Source organism: Oncorhynchus kisutch, linkage group LG25 (genome assembly GCF_002021735.2).
Source record: "Oncorhynchus kisutch isolate 150728-3 linkage group LG25, Okis_V2, whole genome shotgun sequence".
NCBI lineage: Eukaryota > Metazoa > Chordata > Actinopteri > Salmoniformes > Salmonidae > Oncorhynchus > Oncorhynchus kisutch.
Window position 1 is genome coordinate 35860030 of NC_034198.2, and position 21462 is coordinate 35881491.

The 21462-nt window shown below is 44.0% G+C and overlaps 1 protein-coding gene across 1 annotated transcript; it reads right to left on the reverse strand.

Moving 5' to 3' along the window:
* Nucleotides 1-965: 965 nt before the first annotated feature.
* On the reverse strand, nucleotides 966-13293 carry LOC109870465 (transmembrane protease serine 9-like). The gene is made up of 10 exons (XM_020460984.2): nucleotides 13177-13293; nucleotides 7182-7202; nucleotides 6887-7049; nucleotides 6500-6768; nucleotides 6257-6402; nucleotides 5173-6016; nucleotides 2976-3141; nucleotides 2561-2817; nucleotides 1954-2051; nucleotides 966-1594 (listed from the first exon to the last, which is right to left on the reverse strand). The coding sequence occupies exons 1-10, from the start codon at nucleotides 13232-13234 to the stop codon at nucleotides 1229-1231; spliced, it is 2388 nt and encodes a 795-aa protein (XP_020316573.1). The 5' UTR covers nucleotides 13235-13293; the 3' UTR covers nucleotides 966-1228.
* Nucleotides 13294-21462: the final 8169 nt, after the last annotated feature.

Below are 21462 nucleotides of genomic sequence, written 5' to 3' on the forward strand. Positions count from 1 at the left end.
TACTGAGACAGATAAAGGACATTACCGAGACAGATAAAGGACATTACTGAGACAGATAAAGGACATTACTGAGACAGATAAAGGACATTACTCAGACAGCTATCAAAGGACATTAGAGAGACCGCTGTCAAAGGACATTACTGAGACAGATAAAGGACATTACTGAGACAGATAAAGGACATTACTGAGACAGATAAAGGACATTACCGAGACAGATAAAGGACATTACTGAGACAGATAATGGACATTACTGAGACAGATAAAGGACATTACTGAGACAGATAAAGGACATTACCGAGACGGACAAAGGATATGACCGAGACAGATTTTTCACTTAAATTGTTAAAAATTTTAGGATTTTTGTTTATATAAAGGATATACTGTAATGTAACTCAAAGTATGGAATTAAAGACAACATTTTCAAGTTGAATATAATCTATTACCTATAGTAATCACACACATTTTACACAAGCGTTTGGCCAGACTACAACATTTACACAAACGTTGTGTGGTGTCTAGTCTATATAAATTCTGCTGTTTATTGGAAGAAGAAAAAAATGAACTAGACAATTCATTCATCATTTTAATTTCCAGATGCAACAGTAGATCAAGTCATTAAATTTAAATAAATCATTTCCTGATCTGTCTCATAACATGAAATACTGACCTGCATAGATTTGATTATAGACTACAAAGAGAGAATACTTGTGAGCTCAAACTGATTACAATGGCAGTTTCATATTTCAATCCAGTCAGAATGAATAAACAATTAGATGAGATAAACCTTCTGTATTTAGTAGACTGTTGCTGACAGCGTTAGCAGGCATTGTTTGTGGACAAGTCCTGCACATAAACCAAATCATCTGTTGAGACGGAATGGGATGCATAGGATAACGAGCAGCAGTAGCTACAATGTTTAGCTTTTTCTCACTGATAACTTGGACGTGTCGGGATTGGACGAAGGCGGTGCTTAAATGTCAGTGCTTTGGCTGAGAGTTTCCTTTTGCAAAAGGGTGGAGACTTCGCAGACCCAAACTCTCAATTTGAAACACATTGACCCAGAACTAAATCACACAGCTGACCAAATTGTGCAAGATTTTAGTTCTGGGTTAACCAAGATTAAACTCACCAAAATATTCTAGAGCAGCAATATATTAAGTGCAAGGGTACATACTTCAAACAGAGCACATTTAGACCCTATTTACATAAAGGTGACTCCTCAGTGTCATCAGGCTTGACCGAGAGACAGTAGGAGAGAGAGGAGAGACAAGAAGAGTAGCACCAGGGATGAGTGGGCCAGAGTTGCCCCACTGGCAGGAGTAACGACAGCGGTAGTTGCGCTGGCAGCGTTGGCAGTGTTGGTGTCATTGACCGGGGTTCTGGCTGTGACAGGTAAAGGGAGGGGGCCCACAGTGGTCTGAAGGAAGCTCTGGAAGCGAGCGGTTTTGGTGAAGACCTGGATGCTGGAGAAGCGAGGACTCCGGCTCCATCGTGTTTTGCTGGAGCTGGTCTTGTTGCTGCTGTCGACAGTCAACACAGCAGCTTGGTACCATGCATCACCCTGCTTACACATCAGAGGACCACCTCCTTCACCCTGTGGGGAGAGAGAAGAACGAACACACGGGGGGGGGGGGGGGGGGGAGGTCAGCATTGTCATGTCAGGCAGACAGCCAGACTGGTTGCCAACCAAGCTACTTAACTGGAAGATCATTATGAAACTTGGGACTGTCCTCACTAGGTGGATTTAAATGTCCTACCATCGGACAGGCTCTGCTGACGCCAATTCTGGAGATGCCAAAGTCAAATAGATCACATCCCAACAGTTGCAGAGCTATCCTCAATAACTAAACAGACATAATGCAACCATCCTTGCTGTACACCAGTTGACACTTCTGAGTCGACATTTGAAACCCATTATTGTGCGTTTGCTTTTTTTGTCGGACCAATCGGTACCTGTCGAAGGTCCAAGGCAGCAGTGCAGATGTTATCAGAGGAGCCAGAGCTCTCACAATCCACCACAGTGGTCTGGGACTGCTGCAAGTTCTGTTCGGCTGAGGAACGAGACAGAATAGAGAAATAGAGGACGAAAATCACAAGTTGACCAAACAGAAAGAACACATTTATTTTATCAGGTAAGTTGACTGAAAACACATTCTCATCTACAGCAATGCCCTGGGGAATAGTTACAGGGGAGAGGGGATGAATGAGCCAATTGGAAGTTGGGGATGATTAAGTGGCCATGATGGTCAGATTGGGAACTTAGTCAGGACACCAGGGTTAACACCCCTACTCTTACGATAAGTGCCATTGGATCTTTAATGACTACAGAGAGTCAGGACACTTGTTTAACGTCCCATCCAAGAGACAGCACTCTACACAGGGCAATGTCCCCAATCACTGCCCTGGGGCATTGGGATATTCTTTTTTTTGACCAGAGGAAAGAGTGCCTCCTACTGGCCCTCCAACACCACTTCCAGCAGCATCTGGTCTCCCATCCAGGGACCAACCAGGACCAACCCTGCTTAGTTTAACCCTGTTCCAGTATTACACACTGACTCACCTCCACCCTGGTCCTTGCCCCAGCCAGCCACCCAGCACTGAGTCCCTATGCTGAAGGTGCTGCTTCCCTGGTCCACACAGATAGGCTGGATGTAGTCAGACAACGTGGGTTGGCTGGCTAGTCTGAGGATTGCCACGTTGTTCGCCGTCAAGTTGCTCATGGTGATGTTGATTACTTTAAGGGTTACCTCGTTGGGGTTGGAGCCGTTCTGCTTCAGACGACCCATGATCACGGTCCACTGAGAGGCGTCGGACTGACTGGGACGTGGGAATAGTGAAGTTGGGGAACTTTAGCTTGGCATTACAAATACCTTCTATGTAATAGGTCCTTGGTTCAACTTGAGCACCAAGGGATGGATATCTGACCATATGCATCTGACCAACTCACCTGTTTACATACAAGTGGAGTGTGTTACCTGGAGAAGCACCCAGCATCGCTCATGACATAGTCCTCTGCCACCATTGTTCCTCCGCAGACATGTGTTCCGTCTGTCTGTAGACTGGCTATCCAGGGCCAGGATCCCCCCGAGGCCAAGCCCCCACCAGTAAGGGAGTTCAAAGAGGCACTGCCACACACCACGGCTGCAGAAACAGGGAGAGAAGCACTACAGAAGTCAGGGCTGACTTTTGGCTGAGTGTAGATTGAAAGAGAGAGATAAACACTAAAGTTTGGATGTGGTCAAATGGAGATTTACAGATACGTTGGCTAAAGCTACAACATGAGTAACAGATGGGTGTGGCTAAAGCTACAACAGGAGTAACAGATGGGTGTGGCTAAAGCTACAACAGGAGTAACAGGTGGGTGTGGCTAAAGCTACAACAGGAGTAACAGATGGATGTGGCTAAAGCTACAACAGGAGTAACAGATGGGTGTGGCTAAAGCTACAACAGGAGTAACAGATGGGTTGGCTAAAGCTACAACAGGAGTAACAGATACCCTGGCTAAAGCTACAACAGGAGTAACAGATGGGTGTGGCTAAAGCTACAACAGGAGTAACAGATGGGTTGGCTACAGCTACAACAGGAGTAACAGATATGTTGGCTAAAGCTGCAACAGGAGTAACAGATGGGTGTGGCTAAAGCTACAACAGGAGTAACAGATTGGTGTGGCTAAAGCTACAACAGGAGTAACAGATGGGTGTGGCTAAAGCTACAACAGGAGTAACAGATGGGTGTGGCTAAAGCTACAACAGGAGTAACAGATGGGTGTGGCTAAAGCTACAACAGGAGTAACAGATGGGTGTGGCTAAAGCTACAACAGGAGTAACAGATGGGTTGGCTACAGCTACAACAGGAGTAACAGATATGTTGGCTAAAGCTACAACAGGAGTAACAGATGGGTGTGGCTAATGCTACAACAGGAGTAACAGATGGGTTGGCTACAGCTACAACAGGAGTAACAGATGGGTGTGGCTAAAGCTACAACAGGAGTAACAGATACGTTGGCTAAAGCTACAACAGGAGTAACAGATGGGTGTGGCTAAAGCTACAACAGGAGTAACAGATGGGTTGGCTAAAGCTACAACAGGAGTAACGATACATTGGCTAAAGCTACAACAGGAGTAACAGGTGGGTGTGGCTAAAGCTACAACAGGAGAAACAGATGGGTGTGGCTAAAGCTACAACAGGAGTAACAGATGGGTGTGGCTAAAGCTACAACAGGAGTAACAGGTGGGTGTGGCTAAAGCTACAACAGGAGTAACAGATGGGTGTGGCTAAAGCTACAACAGGAGTAACAGATGGGTGTGGCTAAAGCTACAACAGGAGTAACAGATGGGTGTGGCTAAAGCTACAACAGGAGTAACAGATGGGTGTGGCTAAAGCTACAACAGGAGTAACAGATGGGTGTGGCTAAAGCTACAACAGGAGTAACAGATGGGTGTGGCTAAAGCTACAACAGGAGTAACAGATGGGTGTGGCTAAAGCTACAACAGGAGTAACAGATGGGTGTGGCTAAAGCTACAACAGGAGTAACAGATGGGTGTGGCTAAAGCTACAACAGGAGTAACAGATGGGTGTGGCTAAAGCTACAACAGGAGTAACAGATGGGTGTGGCTAAAGCTACAACAGGAGTAACAGATGGGTGTGGCTAAAGCTACATCAGGAGCAACAGATGGGTGTGGCTAAAGCTACAACAGGAGTAACAGATGGGTGTGGCTAAAGCTACAACAGGAGTAACAGATGGGTGTGGCTAAAGCTACAACAGGAGTAACAGATGGGTGTGGCTAAAGCTACAACAGGAGTAACAGATGGGTGTGGCTAAAGCTACAACAGGAGTAACAGATGGGTGTGGCTAAAGCTACAACAGGAGTAACAGATGGGTGTGGCTAAAGCTACAACAGGAGTAACAGATGGGTGTGGCTAAAGCTACAACAGGAGTAACAGATGGGTGTGGCTACAGCTACAACAGGAGTAACAGATGGGTGTGGCTAAAGCTACAACAGGAGTAACAGATGGGTGTGGCTAAAGCTACAACAGGAGTAACAGATGGGTGTGGCTAAAGCTACAACAGGAGTAACAGATGGGTGTGGCTAAAGCTACAACAGGAGTAACAGATGGGTGTGGCTCCAGGAGAAGGCAGCAATTTTCACAGAGGGAAGTAAATCCACTTACGTTCAGGAGTGGTTTTAGGGGCAGTTGTAGTGGTGGTTTTAGGGGCAGTTGTAGTGGTGGTTTTAGGGGCAGTTGTAGTGGTGGTTTTAGGGGTAGTTGTGGTTATGGTGCTAGTGGTGGTCGTATGGGCAGTTGAGGTCATAGTTGTGGTGGTAGGGTAAACTGTGGTGGTAATGGATGGAGCAGTTGTGGTGGTCGTAGAGGCAGCTTTGGTCACAAGGGTAGTATTGGTTGTAGTTGTGGCCCCAGGGGCCGCTTTGGTGGTAGTGGTTGTAGGGGCAGCTGTGGTTGCAAGGGTAGTTTTGGTTGAAGTTGTGGTCGTAGGGGCAGTTGTGGTGGTAGCGGTGGTCGTAGGGGCAGTTGTGGTTGCAAGGGTAGTTTTGGTTGAAGTTGTGGTCGTAGGTGCAGTTGTGGTGGTAGCGGTGGTCGTGGGGGCAGTTGTGGTTGCAAGGGTAGTTTTGGTTGAAGTTGTGGTCGTAGGGGCAGTTGTGGTGGTAGCGGTGGTCGTAGGGGCAGTTATGGTTGCAAGGGTAGTTTTGGTTGAAGTTGTGGTCGTAGGGGCAGTTGTGGTGGTGGCGGTGGTCGTAGGGGCAGTTGTGGTGGTGGCTGGGGCTGGAAGACCATTACAGGAGACACTGAGGTCAGAATCAGTCCCACTGGAGGAGAAGGTGACGTATCCTGGCTGGTCACTGGTGATCTGGGTGTTGATCCAGGTCTGGTACTGAGACACTCTTGCGTACACTCCTGGGAAATTTGCCTGGGCACACCCGTTGCCGAAACTCACAACCCCAGACTGGATCCAGCGAATACCCTGTTTGCTCATCATTGGACCTCCCGAGTCCCCCTATCCATTGACAGATTTACAGACACTGAGATTAGATTTTCTTATGAAACATAATGGGTCAGTTTTTCAGTCACCAATTTCAAAAAAGTTTTGGACTAAAAAGCACTTTTAATGGATAATCTCTATTTTCAATTTAGGACCAGGCTAGGTATAATCTGGGTCTGAGAAACCAGACACAGATTACGAATGTGTCATTAGCCCACATTGTAATAAACAAAGAAGATAACCAAGAGATTTTACCTGACAGGAATCCTTTCCTCCTGTTGATAGACCAGCACAGATCATGTTGTCGGTGATGGAACCAACTCCATAGTTACAGTTACACTGCCTGTTCCCCACAACTGGCACATCCACCTCCTGTAGGGTCTGTGGTGAGGGCAGGGACACTGAGGAGCGACAAAACAGGTATTCCTCAACATACATAATACCTATCAGAATTCTGATCCATCATCAGCAGTACTTAAAGCAAGCTACAACACTCACCTCCACTGCTGATGCTGCCCCAGCCGGTGACCCAGCTAGTAGCCCCAGCATGGAAGGAGCTGCCTGGTGCAGCTAGGCAGACTGGCCGAATGAAGTTTGTAAAAGTCACAGCGGAGGAGAGCTTCAGCAGACACATGTCATTGTCACTGGTACTGCTGGTGTAGTTGGGGTGGAGGATGATCTGAGTGACTGTCCGTGTCACCTCGTTGGGGTTGGAGCCCTGCTGGCTCAGACGACCCAGGTAGACCAACAAATTTGAAGTGCTGAAACTGAGAGAACGAATATATAAAAAGATATCAGTATTGTTTTTTAAAGAGTGGAACAGTTTAGTCTCGATTAGGTTTGACGTTAGGGTTAAATGTGTCCCACAATCCTGCAAATCCTCACCTGGAAAAGCAGTGAGCAGCAGTCAGCACCCACTCTTTGTTGATGAGGGATCCCCCACAAAAATGGCTGCCTGATCTGTGAAGACTGGCCTGCCATGGCCAACTCCCTGCAGGAGCATCCTGACCCCCCACGATCCTAGTGTTAAGAGGAGGAGTTCCGCACACTGACAGCGATAGAGAATGATGGGTTATTTGGAAAGTTTGTGTCGAAGAGGTCACATTGGTGTGACAGTGCATTATAAAAGGTTTAAATCTTAAGATTTAGAGAATATCTGTAAGTGGTGAAAAGGACTTACCACTCAGCTGTGAATGAGAGCCTGAAATACAAGACAGAAAGAAAAGGAAATCCCTTGATCCTTCCCTTACTCTCTGTATCCAAACCCTGGCATTTTCACTGGGTACACTTGGTTCTATCTAGAACCTAAACGGATTTCTTAGCCTGTCCCCTCACCAGAACTCTTTGAAGAACCCTTTTGGATTCCAGATAGAACCCTTTCCACAGACAGTTCTATATGGTACCCAAGAGGGTTCTCTCTGGAACCTAAAAGGGTTCTTCAAAGGGTCTGCCATGGGGACAGCCAAAGAACCCTTTTGGAACAATTGTTTTCTAAGAGTGTACATACTGTCCCATACTGATCAGAGTGTACATACTGTCCCATACTGATCAGAGTGAACATACTGTCCCATACTGATCAGAGTGTACATACTGTCCCATACTGATCAGAGTGAACATACTGTCCCATACTGATCAGAGTGTACATACTGTCCCATATTGATCAGAGTGTACATACTGTCCCATACTGATCAGAGTGTACATACTGTCCCATACTGATCAGAGTGAACATACTGTCCCATACTGATCAGAGTGAACATACTGTCCCATACTGATCAGAGTGTACATACTGTCCCATACTGATCAGAGTGTACATACTGTCCCATACTGATCAGAGTGTACATACTGTCCCATACTGATCAGAGTGTACATACTGTCCCATACTGATCAGAGTGAACATACTGTCCCATACTGATCAGAGTGTACATACTGTCCCATACTGATCAGAGTGTACATACTGTCCCATACTGATCAGAGTGTACATACTGTCCCATACTGATCAGAGTGAACATACTGTCCCATACTGATCAGAGTGTACATACTGTCCCATACTGATCAGAGTGAACACACCGACTGACATCAGCATAAGTACCAATTGTTATAACACACTGATTGTTAAACCTCTTAAGGATTGGACCCTTTTTGTTGTTGCCTAAAATGACATACCCAAATCTGACTGCCTGTAGCTCAGGACCTAAAATGACATACCCAAATCTGACTGCCTGTAGCTCAGGACCTAAAATGACATACCCAAATCTGACTGCCTGTAGCTCAGGACCTGAAGATGGCGGCGGGAGAAATGGCAGCCGTTTTACGGGCGACAAACCAATTGTGCTGTTATGTGTTTTTTATCACGTTATTTGTCATTTATTTTGTACTTAATGTTTCTGCCACCGTATTTTACGGCAGAAAAGAGCTTCTGGATATCAGGACAGCGATCACTGACCTCGGATTAGACAAAGAGCTTCTGGATATCAGGACAGCGATCACTGACCTCGGATTAGACAAAGAGCTTCTGGATATCAGGACAGAGATCACTGACCTCGGATTAGACAAAGAGCTTCTGGATATCAGGACAGTGATCACTCACCTTGGATTAGACAAAGAGCTTCTAGATATCAGGACAGCGATCACTCACCTCGGATTAGACAAAGAGCTTCTGGATATCAGGACAGTGATCACTCACCTCGGATTAGACAAAGAGCTTCTGGATATCAGGACAGCGATCACTCACCTCGGATTAGACAAAGAGCTTCTGGATATCAGGGCAGCGATCACTCACCTCGGATTAGACAAAGAGCTTCTGGATATCAGGACACTGATCACTCACCTCGGATTAGACAAAGAGCTTCTGGATATCAGGACACCGATCACTCACCTCGGATTAGACAAAGAGCTTCTGGATATCAGGACAGTGATCACTCACCTCGGATTAGACTAAGAGCTTCTGGACATCAGGACAGAGATCACTCACCTCAGATTAGACTAAGAGCTTCTGGATATCAGGACAGCGATCACTCACCTCGGATTAGACAAAGAGCTTCTGGATATCAGGACAGTGATCACTCACCTCGGATTAGACAAAGAGCTTCTGGATATCAGGACAGTGATCACTCACCTCGGATTAGACTAAGAGCTTCTGGACATCAGGACAGAGATCACTCACCTCAGATTAGACTAAGAGCTTCTGGATATCAGGACAGCGATCACTCACCTCGGATTAGACAAAGAGCTTCTGGATATCAGGACAGTGATCACTCACCTCGGATTAGACTAAGAGCTTCTGGACATCAGGACAGAGATCACTCACCTCGGATTAGACAAAGAGCTTCTGGATATCAGGACAGTGATCACTCACCTCGGATTAGACAAAGAGCTTCTGGATATCAGGACAGTGATCACTCACCTTGGATTAGACAAAGAGCTTCTGGATATCAGGACAGCGATCACTCACCTCGGATTAGACAAAGAGCTTCTGGATATCAGGACAGCGATCACTCACCTCGGATTAGACAAAGAGCTTCTGGATATCAGGGCAGCGATCACTCACCTCGGATTAGACAAAGAGCTTCTGGATATCAGGACACTGATCACTCACCTCGGATTAGACAAAGAGCTTCTGGATATCAGGACACCGATCACTCACCTCGGATTAGACAAAGAGCTTCTGGATATCAGGACAGTGATCACTCACCTCGGATTAGACTAAGAGCTTCTGGACATCAGGACAGAGATCACTCACCTCAGATTAGACTAAGAGCTTCTGGATATCAGGACAGCGATCACTCACCTCGGATTAGACAAAGAGCTTCTGGATATCAGGACAGTGATCACTCACCTCGGATTAGACTAAGAGCTTCTGGACATCAGGACAGAGATCACTCACCTCGGATTAGACAAAGAGCTTCTGGATATCAGGACAGTGATCACTCACCTCGGATTAGACAAAGAGCTTCTGGATATCAGGACAGCGATCACTCACCTCGGATTAGACAAAGAGCTTCTGGATATCAGGACAGCGATCACTCACCTCAGATTAGACAAAGAGCTTCTGGATATCAGGACTGCGATCACTCACCTTGGATTAGACAAAGAGCTTCTGGATATCAGGACAGCGATCACTCACCTCGGATTAGACAAATATCTTCTGGATAGCAGGACAGTGATCACTCACCTCGGATTAGACAAAGAGCTTCTGGATATCAGGACAGTGATCACTCACCTCGGATTAGACAAAGAGCTTCTGGATATCAGGACAGTGATCACTCACCTCGGATTAGACAAAGAGCTTCTGGATATCAGGACAGCGATCACTCACCTCGGATTAGACAAAGAGCTTCTGGATATCAGGACACCGATCACTCACCTCGGATTAGACAAAGAGCTTCTGGATATCAGGACTGCGATCACTCACCTCGGATTAGACAAAGAGCATCTGGATATCAGGACAGCGATCACTCACCTCGGATTAGACAAAGAGCTTCTGGATATCAGGACAGCGATCACTCACCTCGGATTAGACAAAGAGCTTCTGAATATCAGGACACCGATCACTCACCTCGGATTTGACAAAGAGCTTCTGGATATCAGGACACCGATCACTCACCTCGGATTAGACAAAGAGCTTCTGGATATCAGGACACCGATCACTCACCTCGGATTAGACAAAGAGCTTCTGGATATCAGGACAGCGATCACTCACCTCGGATTAGACAAAGAGCTTCTGGATATCAGGACACCGATCACTCACCTCGGATTAGACAAAGAGCTTCTGGATATCAGGACACTGATCACTCACCTCGGATTAGACAAAGATTTTTCTTCAACAACTAGGACACACAGTATGTACTTCAGACATCCGACAAGGCCAAAATCCCTGTCATAGCCTAACTAACCAGTGCCCGCGCACATTGGCAACCCAAACTATTTGCATTGTGTCCTGCCAGCCCCACCAGCCAACCCCTCTTTTACGCTGCTGCTACTCTCTGTTTATTATCTGAGCATAGTCACTTTAACTATACCTACATATACATATTACCTCAATTAGCCAGACTAACCGGTGCCCCCACACATTGACTCTGCAGCTGTACCCCCTGTATATGGCCTCGCTACTGTTATTTTCACTGTCAATTTATTTCTTTACTTATCTATTGTTTATCAAATACCATTTTTTTTACTTAAAAATTACACTGTTGGTCAGGACTTGTAAGTATGTGTTTCACGTAGTACTCAACCTGTTGTATTCAGCACACGTGACAAATAAACTTTGATTTGAAGCAAGGATATGCATCTTCTTGATACCGTTTGAAAGGAAACAGTTTGAAGTTTGTGGAAATGTGAAATTAATATAGGATAATATAACACAATAGATCTTTTAAAAGATAATACAATGTAAAAAAAAACATGCATCTTTGAAATGCAAGAGAAAGGCCACAATGTATTATTGCAGTTTAGGCTCAATTTCGATTTTGGCCACTAGATGGCAGCAGTGTATGTGCAACGTTTTAGACTGATCCAATGAACCATTGTATTACTGTTCAAAATGTTGTATCAAGTCTGCCCAAATGTGCCTAATTTGTTTAATGATACATTTTCAAGTACATAACTGTGCACTCTCCTCAAAACAATAGCATGGTATTATTTCACTGTAGTAGCTACTGTAAATTGGACAGTGCAGTTAGATGAACAAGAATGTAAGTTTTCTTCCCATATCAGATATGTCTATGTCCTGGGAAATGTTCTTGTTACTTACAACGTCATGCTAATCACATTAGTGCACGTTAGCTCAACCGTCCCCGTTGGGGGACCAATCCCATAGAGGGATTTGCGCATATATTATGATGTTTTTGTTTTGGTCTTTGGCAGTCTTTTTTCGGCTGATCGTGCACACCAAAAAATGATTGAGGCAAGTCGAAGTTCGGTAGTTGAAGTCTACGCTCTTTTGTCGGTGACTGGTAAAACGTACTCCTCCTAGTAGGAGTGGAAACCTGAACCCACTGGGCACAGACGTCAGATCAATGTCTAGTTTTGGGATTTACTTTGGTTGAATTGTCAACTAACGTGAATACAACGTGAAATCAACAAAAACGTCACCATGTCATTGGATTAAGGTTCCAATTCCCTTATTAATGTTGATTCCTTTTTACATTGATCAACATCACTTTGACAGTTTGAGTTGAAATGACATGAAAACAATGTTGATTCAACCAGTTTTTGTCCAGTGGGAAGTGTTTGCTGTCATTTAATGATAAATGACTAGTTTTCATGCACATTTTTCCACTTGAGAAATACTGCACCAAACATCTTAGCTAGATGTTGAATTGCTTGACTAAGACCTCCTCGGCTCCAATTTACTCAACACTTTTGAAAACGCATAGGCCTACCTGTAAACTAGAATCTAGATGTATCAGTGTGACTTGTTACCTTTCTTCTTTCCTCAATGTCATCAATTAGTATTTCTGCTTCACTCAATACTTTTGAAAACACATAGGCCTACCTGTAAACTAGAATCTAGATGTGGGACTTGTTACCTTTCTTCTTATCTCAATGTCAACAATGAGTATTTCTGCTTCACTCAATACTTTTGAAAACACATACCTGTCCACATGCACACGAGGCTAATTAACTTGAAGAACTTGAAAGTTGAGCCTGCTAGGTATGCTTTCCCGTCACCAACTACTTACAGGACAACGGAAGCATATCTTCCTACCCAGTAACTCTTACATTTCTCAGAAATGGCTCCAACATTTCCTGGTTGCAAAAATTCTTGTAGTTCACCTTATTTCAGTTTATTTGACAAAACAAGCAGACAATGTGTAGAGAATCATTGTACCATCTAAACTGCTGTGAATAGCTTTTCCATAACCCAAACTATAATATTTTCAGCGGTTTGATGTTGGTGTATAAACCCGAAAGTAAAAGACTAAAAAACGCTTCATAGACTTACTTTCAAAGAGAATGAGATATATGTAACTCAGATTTCTATGTGAATTTGTTCGGGGTCGCCCAAAAAGTGACATATTGCAGTTTTAAATCGATTTGAGTTCAGTTAATTCATTCAGTCCAAATGTCTTTATATACAAGTTGAAATAAACTTAGTGGCGAACTTCTTTAAACCAGGTGAGTATAAATGAAGAACGCTGTTGGAGAAAGATACATTGAGAATTGTATTTACTTACCGTTTGACAGGAATGTCACCATTATGGTCACCACACAGAGAGTCCTGAGGAAGGCCATGCTTTCTTGTTGGTACCCTGGAGTCAATCTTCCTTCCTAAGCATCCCTCTGTTCTGTTGTCTTTTCTCAGCTCCTCCCTTCCACACACCACATTACCTGCTAGATACACACGTGATACGTCTCTTACATACCTTTTCTTAAAACAAATCCCCTCTGTCCACTTCCTTCTAAGCATAACTAATGCTGTAATCTAATCCTAGCTCTTTGGTTTCCATTACAGAGTTATTATGTTGGCACTATTTTTATCACACCATTGACAACTTAGAATAATTTTACTTCTGTGATTTAGTTGTAATTTTTCCAGACTTTAATTTAGTTGTAATTTTACAACTTTATCTCATAAATGTTATGTGTAGGTGTTAACAGTGCTATCGTTCATTGCCCGACAACAAAGCAGTGCATGAAATTGTGAGAGAACGAGTTCCTGTGTCTGGAATTCTTTATGATCATGAGACTAAAACCAACACACCAAATACTTACTGTGAGTTTTCCATGTCTAGGAGCATTGACAAAGTTTTGCCACCGAGGCCCAAGACAAGAACCTACACTATAACCCTAATCCTAACCCTTACCTTAGGAACCCCCTAAAGTCGACGTCTGGGCCTCCATGATAATCTAATAAACACCTGTTAGTTTAAACAAGACAGATCTGGATGTTTGTATTGGATGCGTCTCAGTCCGCCGATGCCTCACTTCCTCATCTGCTGTGGAAGGTGACAGAGCTAGAGCGGTGGTTGTCAGACCATGAGACATCCTGAAAATGGGTCTTCTCACAAAATCGCCTGTAGCGTCGGAACGGTTTGCTCTGTGACCCCCAACAAGCATCTTGGGACTAGTCTGAAGTCGGTACAGACGATTTGCCAACTTCGGTCTGTAGCCTCCGAACAGTTTGGGTGACACACTAATATGACCCCTCTGTGGAAAGGAACACGCACAGGGCTTAGACTATTATGGGTTAACCGTTTTAAATGTCAACTTCAATTGGGTGATGTCATAGTTGGGTTGTCCTAAGCATACTACTTATCAAAAACCCAAACACAACATGGTGTGGAACGGCAGTCCGTAAGCACGATTTTATTGAGTGGTATTTTTTCACAAAGTTAATGTGATATTGTGATCTCTCTTCCTCCTGGGTTGTTTTGAAGAAAAAGGTGTGGCTGTTCTAAATAAATAAAGCTCTGTATCCTCATTCCAGGCATCACAGGCTAATAGGGATTTTTTTCCCCTTACTGTCATCTGACTGAAACTTTACCAGTTGAAAGTATACATAAATACAAAGATTGAATTATTTGACAATTAAAATATGCAAATGAGGCAAACCATTCTTAAAGGTGTGATAATTTTGCATATGACGAGAATCTGTTTTTCAACACATTGCTTCAAGGAAGAATGTTGTTGTTTTTTGTTTTATTGTGATGAGACACTGACTGGTCAGACTTTTACAAATCAGTTTATCTAAATATTGTCATTTCATGGAATTATTTTAAAAACACTATTCACTATGTATGACGGATGCACATTTTGCATATATTTACACATACAATGACACTTAAAATCAAAACACAACACAATATATAAAAGAAAAGCCTCTGTAAAAGTCTGACTATAAGACCTAAGAACCTGTGTGTGGAATAAAGGGAATGTATGTCCTTTGAAGACTGAGAAAAATGAATTGGCGCACAGGGAACATGTCATTTTGACAAAGAGAGGCTAATGCAATTAAACTGTACTTTCCATAAATATGACCATGTCACATTAAATTAAACTCTTATTCATATATCACTTCTAAACTGACAAATAAACATCAAATATACCTTTTACAAGTACATTAGCACGTTTAATACATTTGGTTCAAGCAATAGAGCATATGCTTTGAATACTGGTCTGTTGGGCAAATATGCAGTTTTGGACAAATTCTCATATCACTTTGCTCAATTTGTCACATACAAGGATTTTGTATGGTTGTTGAAATGTGCAGAACATGAATCAGCTATGCCTGCCCCATATGTAAGGCCCTTTGAGTTGTCAATGTAGCTTTTGCCCGTGAAGACAGTTTTGGGGCATCACGACCATATTACAGAGTTCAGACATTCATTTGCATTCTGGGTTCCTCCGTGATACATTCTTTTCACAACGTTAATATTTGACATCCTCAAATGTACAGATACCATTTTCTGTGCAACCTCTTTAAAAAAAATGAATGGCCTCCAAGGTTCTGGTGACAGGGTGGATTTTCACCATTTTCTATGGGTAGCTGGTACCAGCACCAATGCACAAACCTATACCGTAGCTGGAGTGAATCCTCTCTTGTGCCATCGAAGGATACATTAATGTCTATGATGACATCCTCATCCTCCTTCAGTAACTCTGCTATGTCTGGGTCTATATCTATACCCTACTTCAGTAACTCTGCTATGTCTGGTTCTATATCTATACCCTACTTCAGTAACTCTGCTATGTCTGGTTCTATATCTGTTTCCTCCTTCTTCAGCATCTCTGCTATGTCTGGTTCTATATCTGTTTCCTCCTTCAGCATCTCTACTATGTCTGGTTCTATATCTGTTTCCTCCTTCAGCATCTCTGCTATGTCTGGGTCTATATCTATATCCTCATCCTTCAGCATCTCTGCTATGTCTGGGTCTATATCTGTATCCTCATCCTTCAGCATCTCTGCTATGTCTGGGTCTATATCTGTATCCTCATCCTTCAGCATCTCTGCTATGTCTGGGTCTATATCTGTATCCTCATCCTTCAGCATCTCTGCTATGTCTGGTTCTATATCTGTTTCCTCCTTCAGCATCTCTGCTATGTCTGGGTCTATATCTATATCCTCATCCTTCAGCATCTCTGCTATGTCTGGGTCTATATCTGTATCCTCATCCTTCAGCATCTCTGCTATGTCTGGTTCTATATCTGTTTTCTCCTTCAGCATCTCTGCTATGTCTGGGTCTATATCTGTATCCTCATCCTTCAGCATCTCTGCTATGTCTGGTTCTATATCTGTTTCCTCCTTCAGCATCTCTGCTATGTCTGGTTCTATATCTGTTTCCTCCTTCAGCATCTCTGCTATGTCTGGTTCTATATCTGTTTCCTCATCCTTCAGCATCTCTGTTATGTCTGGGTCTATATCTGTTTTCTCCTTCAGCATCTCTGCTATGTCTGGTTCTATATCTGTTTTCTCCTTCAGCATCTCTGCTATGTTTGGGTCTATATCTTTTTATGCTCTTCTAATTATCTTTGCAGTACTCTCCATTGGCTGTAGCTCTCTGCATCTCTGAAACTAAAGTGGGGGGAAAAGTACTTATGTCTGTCGACATTACAGACATAACTGCAGGACAAAATATTAGTATATCAGCATGTATTTACTTTACATAAAGCTAATTTCCCACTAATCACATTAGGCTACAGCCCTATGACACTATAGGCCTATGTGACAATCTTATTGTATAGTTATGTTTTCCTATCACTCTGTTTTATTAGCTTTGAATACATTTGCTGGAGCAAGGAAATACATATGATTTATACACAGCAAGTCTAATAATAAGTGGCAATAATGGGCCACTCCCCCTTTTAATTTACGTGTCATTCTCCTCTCATGTCTCTGATATGAGCTGAGACGCAAGGAAGGAATCGCTAGGATTTTGCTTATTTTCTTTAGATCTGCATAACCAAGTCCAAATTCGTGGGCTATAAGAACCATCCTCACATTTATATCAAATGCCACAGAGAGAATACAGTAGACGGCATCTGTCAAACAAGGGATTTATGACCTATTTTATGGGTCACGTGGTTACGCCCATATATGTACATCCTGTCCTTCCATTCTCACGGTATGAGTGAGTGCTTATGCCCATATACAGTGGGGAGAATCTAAAACAAAAATCCAGAAAATCACATTGTATGATTTTTAAGTAATTAATTTGCATTTTATTGCATGACATAAGTATTTGATACATCAGAAAAGCAGAACTTAATATTTGGTACAGAAACCTTTGTTTGCAATTACAGAGATCACACGTTTCCTGTAGTTCTTGACCAGGTTTGCACACACTGCAGCAGGGATTTTGGCCCACTCCTCCATACAGACCTTCTCCAGATCCTTCAGGTTTCGGGGCTGTCGCTGGGCAATACGAACTTTCAGCTCCCTCCAAAGATTTTCTATTAGGTTCAGGTCTGGAGACTGGCTAGGCCACTCCAGGACCTTGAGATGTTTCTTACGGAGCCACTCCTTAGTTGCCCTGGCTGTGTGTTTCGGGTCGTTGTCATGCTGGAAAACCCAGCCACGACCCATCTTCAATAGACTTACTGAGGGAAGGAAGTTGTTGGCCAAGATCTCGCGATACATGGCCCCATCCATCCTCCCCTCAATACGGTGCAGTCGTCCTGTCCCCTTTGCAGGAAAGCATCCCCAAAGAATGATGTTTCCACCTCCATGCTTCACGGTTGGGATGGTGTTCTTGGGGTTGTACTCATCCTTCTTCCTCCAAACACGGAGAGTGGAGTTTTGACCAAAAAACTAAATTTTTACCTCATCAGACCACATGACCTTCTCCCATTCCTCCTCTGGATCATCCAGATGGTCATTGGCAAACTTCAGAAGGGCCTGGACATGCACTGGCTTGAGCAGGGGGACCTTGCGTGCACTGCAGGATTTTAATCCATGACGGCGTAGTGTGTTACTAATGGTTTTCTTTGAGACTGTGGTCCCAGCTCTCTTCAGGTCATTGACCAGGTCCTGCCATGTAGTTCTGGGCTGATCCCTCACCTTCCTCATGATCATTGATGCCCCACGAGGTGAGATCTTACATGGAGCCCCAGACCGAGGGTGATTGACCGTCATCTTGAACTTCTTCCATTTTCTAATAATTGCGCCAACAGTTGTTGCCTTCTCACCAAGCTGCTTGCCTATTGTCCTGTAGCCCATCCCAGCCTTGTGCAGGTCTACAATTTTATCCCTGATGTCCTTACACAGCTCACTAGTCTTGGCCATTGAGGAGAGGTTGGAGTCTGTTTGATTGAGTGTGTGGACAGGTGTCTTTTATACAGCTAACGAGTTCAAACAGGTGCAGTTAATACAGGTAATGAGTAGAGAACAGGAGGGCTTCTTAAAGAAAAACTAACAGGTCTGTGAGAGTCGGAATTCTTACTGGTTGGTAGGTGATCAAATACTTATGTCATGCAATAAAATGCAAATTAATTACTTAAAAATCATCCAATGTGATTTTCTGGATTTTTTTTCTGGATTACAGACCTCTACATGCTTTGTAAGTAGGAAAACCTGCAAAATCGGCAGTGTATCAAATACTTGTTCTCCCCACTGTATGTACATCCTGTCCTTCAGTTCTCATGCTCTCGAGTGAGTGTTTATTTAACCAGATATTGCATCTATTTATATTACAGCTTAAAGCTTAAAGCTGTCATGATGATTGATGTGTAGTGACCTCGTTTAACTGTGGAATGTGTTTGAACATTTCAAAGAGTATGGCCCCCCCTGCTGTAGTGAACTTAGGGCCTGGCTGTTGTTTATGAAAACAGTAATGTCCGGGGGTATAAGTAAGCGCTGTTAACACTACAAGCAACCTCGATAAACCCCAGAACACTAAATACAAAATTAAAATAAACCCAGAACACTAAAGAGGAAAATAAACATGTCTCCTCGACAAATTGTAGGTGTACGGTGTCCTTCGTGTCAAGAACACAATGACAAAACCATCGAAGACATTCTTTGGGAAGTCCCTGATTGGTTTAAAGGAGTGCTGGATATAAGTGACGGCCATATGGGTTACATTTTCCAACCGGACGATTCAACTGTGAAGATTATCACAAACAATGGACACAGCACCTTTTTCAAACAAAAGCCGGGAGTTTTCCTCCTGCGCCGCGGATGAGAGAATGGCTTAAGATACGGCTGGCGCTACGGCAGATAGAACACGCCCTGAGTGGGACAACCGTGCCCCGTGTCACGTTCGTTATACGAAGGGGACCAAGGTGCAGCATTGTATTCGTACATTCTAAAACAAAGAACACTGAACAAACTAACAAAACAACAAAACTAACGAAACGTGAAGTTATACGAATAGTGCAGACAGGCAACTAAACATAGAATAAGATCCCACAAACACCAAAGGGAAATGGCTACCTAAATATGATCCCCCAATCAGAGAGAACGATAAACAGCTGCCTCTGATTGGGAACCATATCAGGCCACCATAAACATACCTAGACCTACGAAACCCTAGACATACAAAAACCCTAGACATTCAAAACCCCTAGACAATACAAAAACTAACGTACCCACCCTAGTCACACCCTGACCTAACCAAAATATGAAGAAAACAGAGATATCTCAGGTCAGGGCGAGACAGTACCCCCCCAAAGGTGCGGACTCCCGGCCGCAAACCTGAACCTATAGGGGAGGGTATGGGTGGGCATCTACCCTCGGTGGCGGCTCTGGTTCTGGACACCGCCCCGCCTCTTTACGCTGATCCCTCCGCCTTTGTAGAACCGGACCGTTGATCATCGCCGGAGGCCCCGGACTCGGAACCATCTCTGTAGACCCCGGACTGGGGAGTGTGAAATGTCACCGGAAGGAATAATAGGCTACAGGCAGAGAGAAGGCTACAGGCAGAGAGAAGGCTACAGGCAGAGAGAAGGCTACAGGCAGAGAGAAGGCTACAGGCAGAGAGAAGGCTAGGGGCAGAGAGAAGGCTACAGGTAGAGAGAAGGCTACAGGTAGAGAGAAGGCTACAGGCAGAGAGAAGGCTACAGCCAGAGAGAAGGCTACAGGCAGAGAGAAGGCTACAGGCAGAGAGAAGGCTAGGGGCAGAGAGAAGGCTTCAGGCAGAGAGAAGGCTAGGGGCAGAGAGAAGGCTACAGGCAGAGAGAAGGCTAGGGGCAGAGAGAAGGCTACAGGCAGAGAGAAGGCTACAGGCAGAGAGAAGGCTACAGGCAGAGAGAAGGCCTACGGACAGAGAGAAGGCTAGGGGCAGAGAGAAGGCTACAGGTAGAGAGAAGGCTACAGCCAGAGAGAAGGCTACAGCCAGAGAGAAGGCTTCAGGCAGAGAGAAGGCTACAGCCAGAGAGAAGGCTACAGGTAGAGAGAAGGCTAGAGCCAGAGAGAAGGCTACAGCCAGAGAGAAGGCTACAGGCAGAGAGAAGGCTACAGGCAGAGAGAAGGCTACAGCCAGAGAGAAGGCTACAGCCAGAGAGAAGGCTTCAGGCAGAGAGAAGGCTACAGCCAGAGAGAAGGCTACAGGTAGAGAGAAGGCTAGAGCCAGAGAGAAGGCTACAGCCAGAGAGAAGGCTACAGCCAGAGAGAAGGCTAGAGCCAGAGAGAAGGCTACAGCCAGAGAGAAGGCTACAGGCAGAGAGAAGGCTACAGGCAGAGAGAAGGCTACAGGCAGAGAAGACTACTGGCTGTACTGCATGATTGTTTGTGGGTTTACTAAGACTTTAGTTATTTTAGCTATGTTGACTATGACGTTACTTTAGCTACGATGGTGACAATAATGTAGATTTGGTTTGGAAAGGTTTTTTCGCCTGGTCACAGACAGCTGATGTACACTGAAGTCCACAAGAGAAGGGAAAAGGTGAGAGGAGAGCGAGTCGATGTGAGAATACAACCAGCAGTTTATATGTTGCTATGAAAATGAACAGTTTGGTGTGCGACATTCAGCCGATTCTGTTAAAAAAACATGTGTCTAGTAGAAACCTGTTTGTAACTGTTGGAATAATGATTACACCCTATATCAGCTACATGCAGGAAAACGGTATTGAATGCGTCTCTCACCTCAAATCTTTCTCTCGACCTGTGTGGACCTACGTTGTAAACATTCATTCATATGCTAGGTTGTAGCAACGTAATGATGGGGGATAGGTTACATTTTAGTATCATGTAGTAAACTAAACCTATCGCTGTTACACTGAGCTGGGTGAATGGAATATGATCGCTGCAGCTGTACATAGTCTATCGGTAAATAGCCCACCCAATTGTACCTACCTCTTCCCCATACTGTTTATATTTATTTACTTTTCTGCTCTTTTGCACACCAATATCTCTACCTGTACATGACCATCTGATCATTTATCACTCCAGTGTTAATCTGCATAATTGTAATTATTCGCCTACCTCCTCATGCCTTTTGCACACAATGTATATAGACTCTCTTTTTTTTCTACTGTGTTATTGACTTGTTAATTGTTTACTCCATGTGTAACTCTGTGTTGTC

Bases quoted from the DNA above. Each gene is read 5' to 3' on its own strand.
- LOC109870465 (XM_020460984.2), bottom strand. From the start codon at position 13,234: ATGGCCTTCCTCAGGACTCTCTGTGTGGTGACCATAATGGTGACATTC. The intron at 7,050-7,181 runs GTAAGTCCTTTT...TATCGCTGTCAG, and splicing joins CTCTCATTCACAGCTGAGTG to TGTGCGGAACTCCTCCTCTT. The intron at 2,052-2,560 runs GTGAGTCAGTGT...CTCGTTCCTCAG, and splicing joins GGGCAAGGACCAGGGTGGAG to CCGAACAGAACTTGCAGCAG.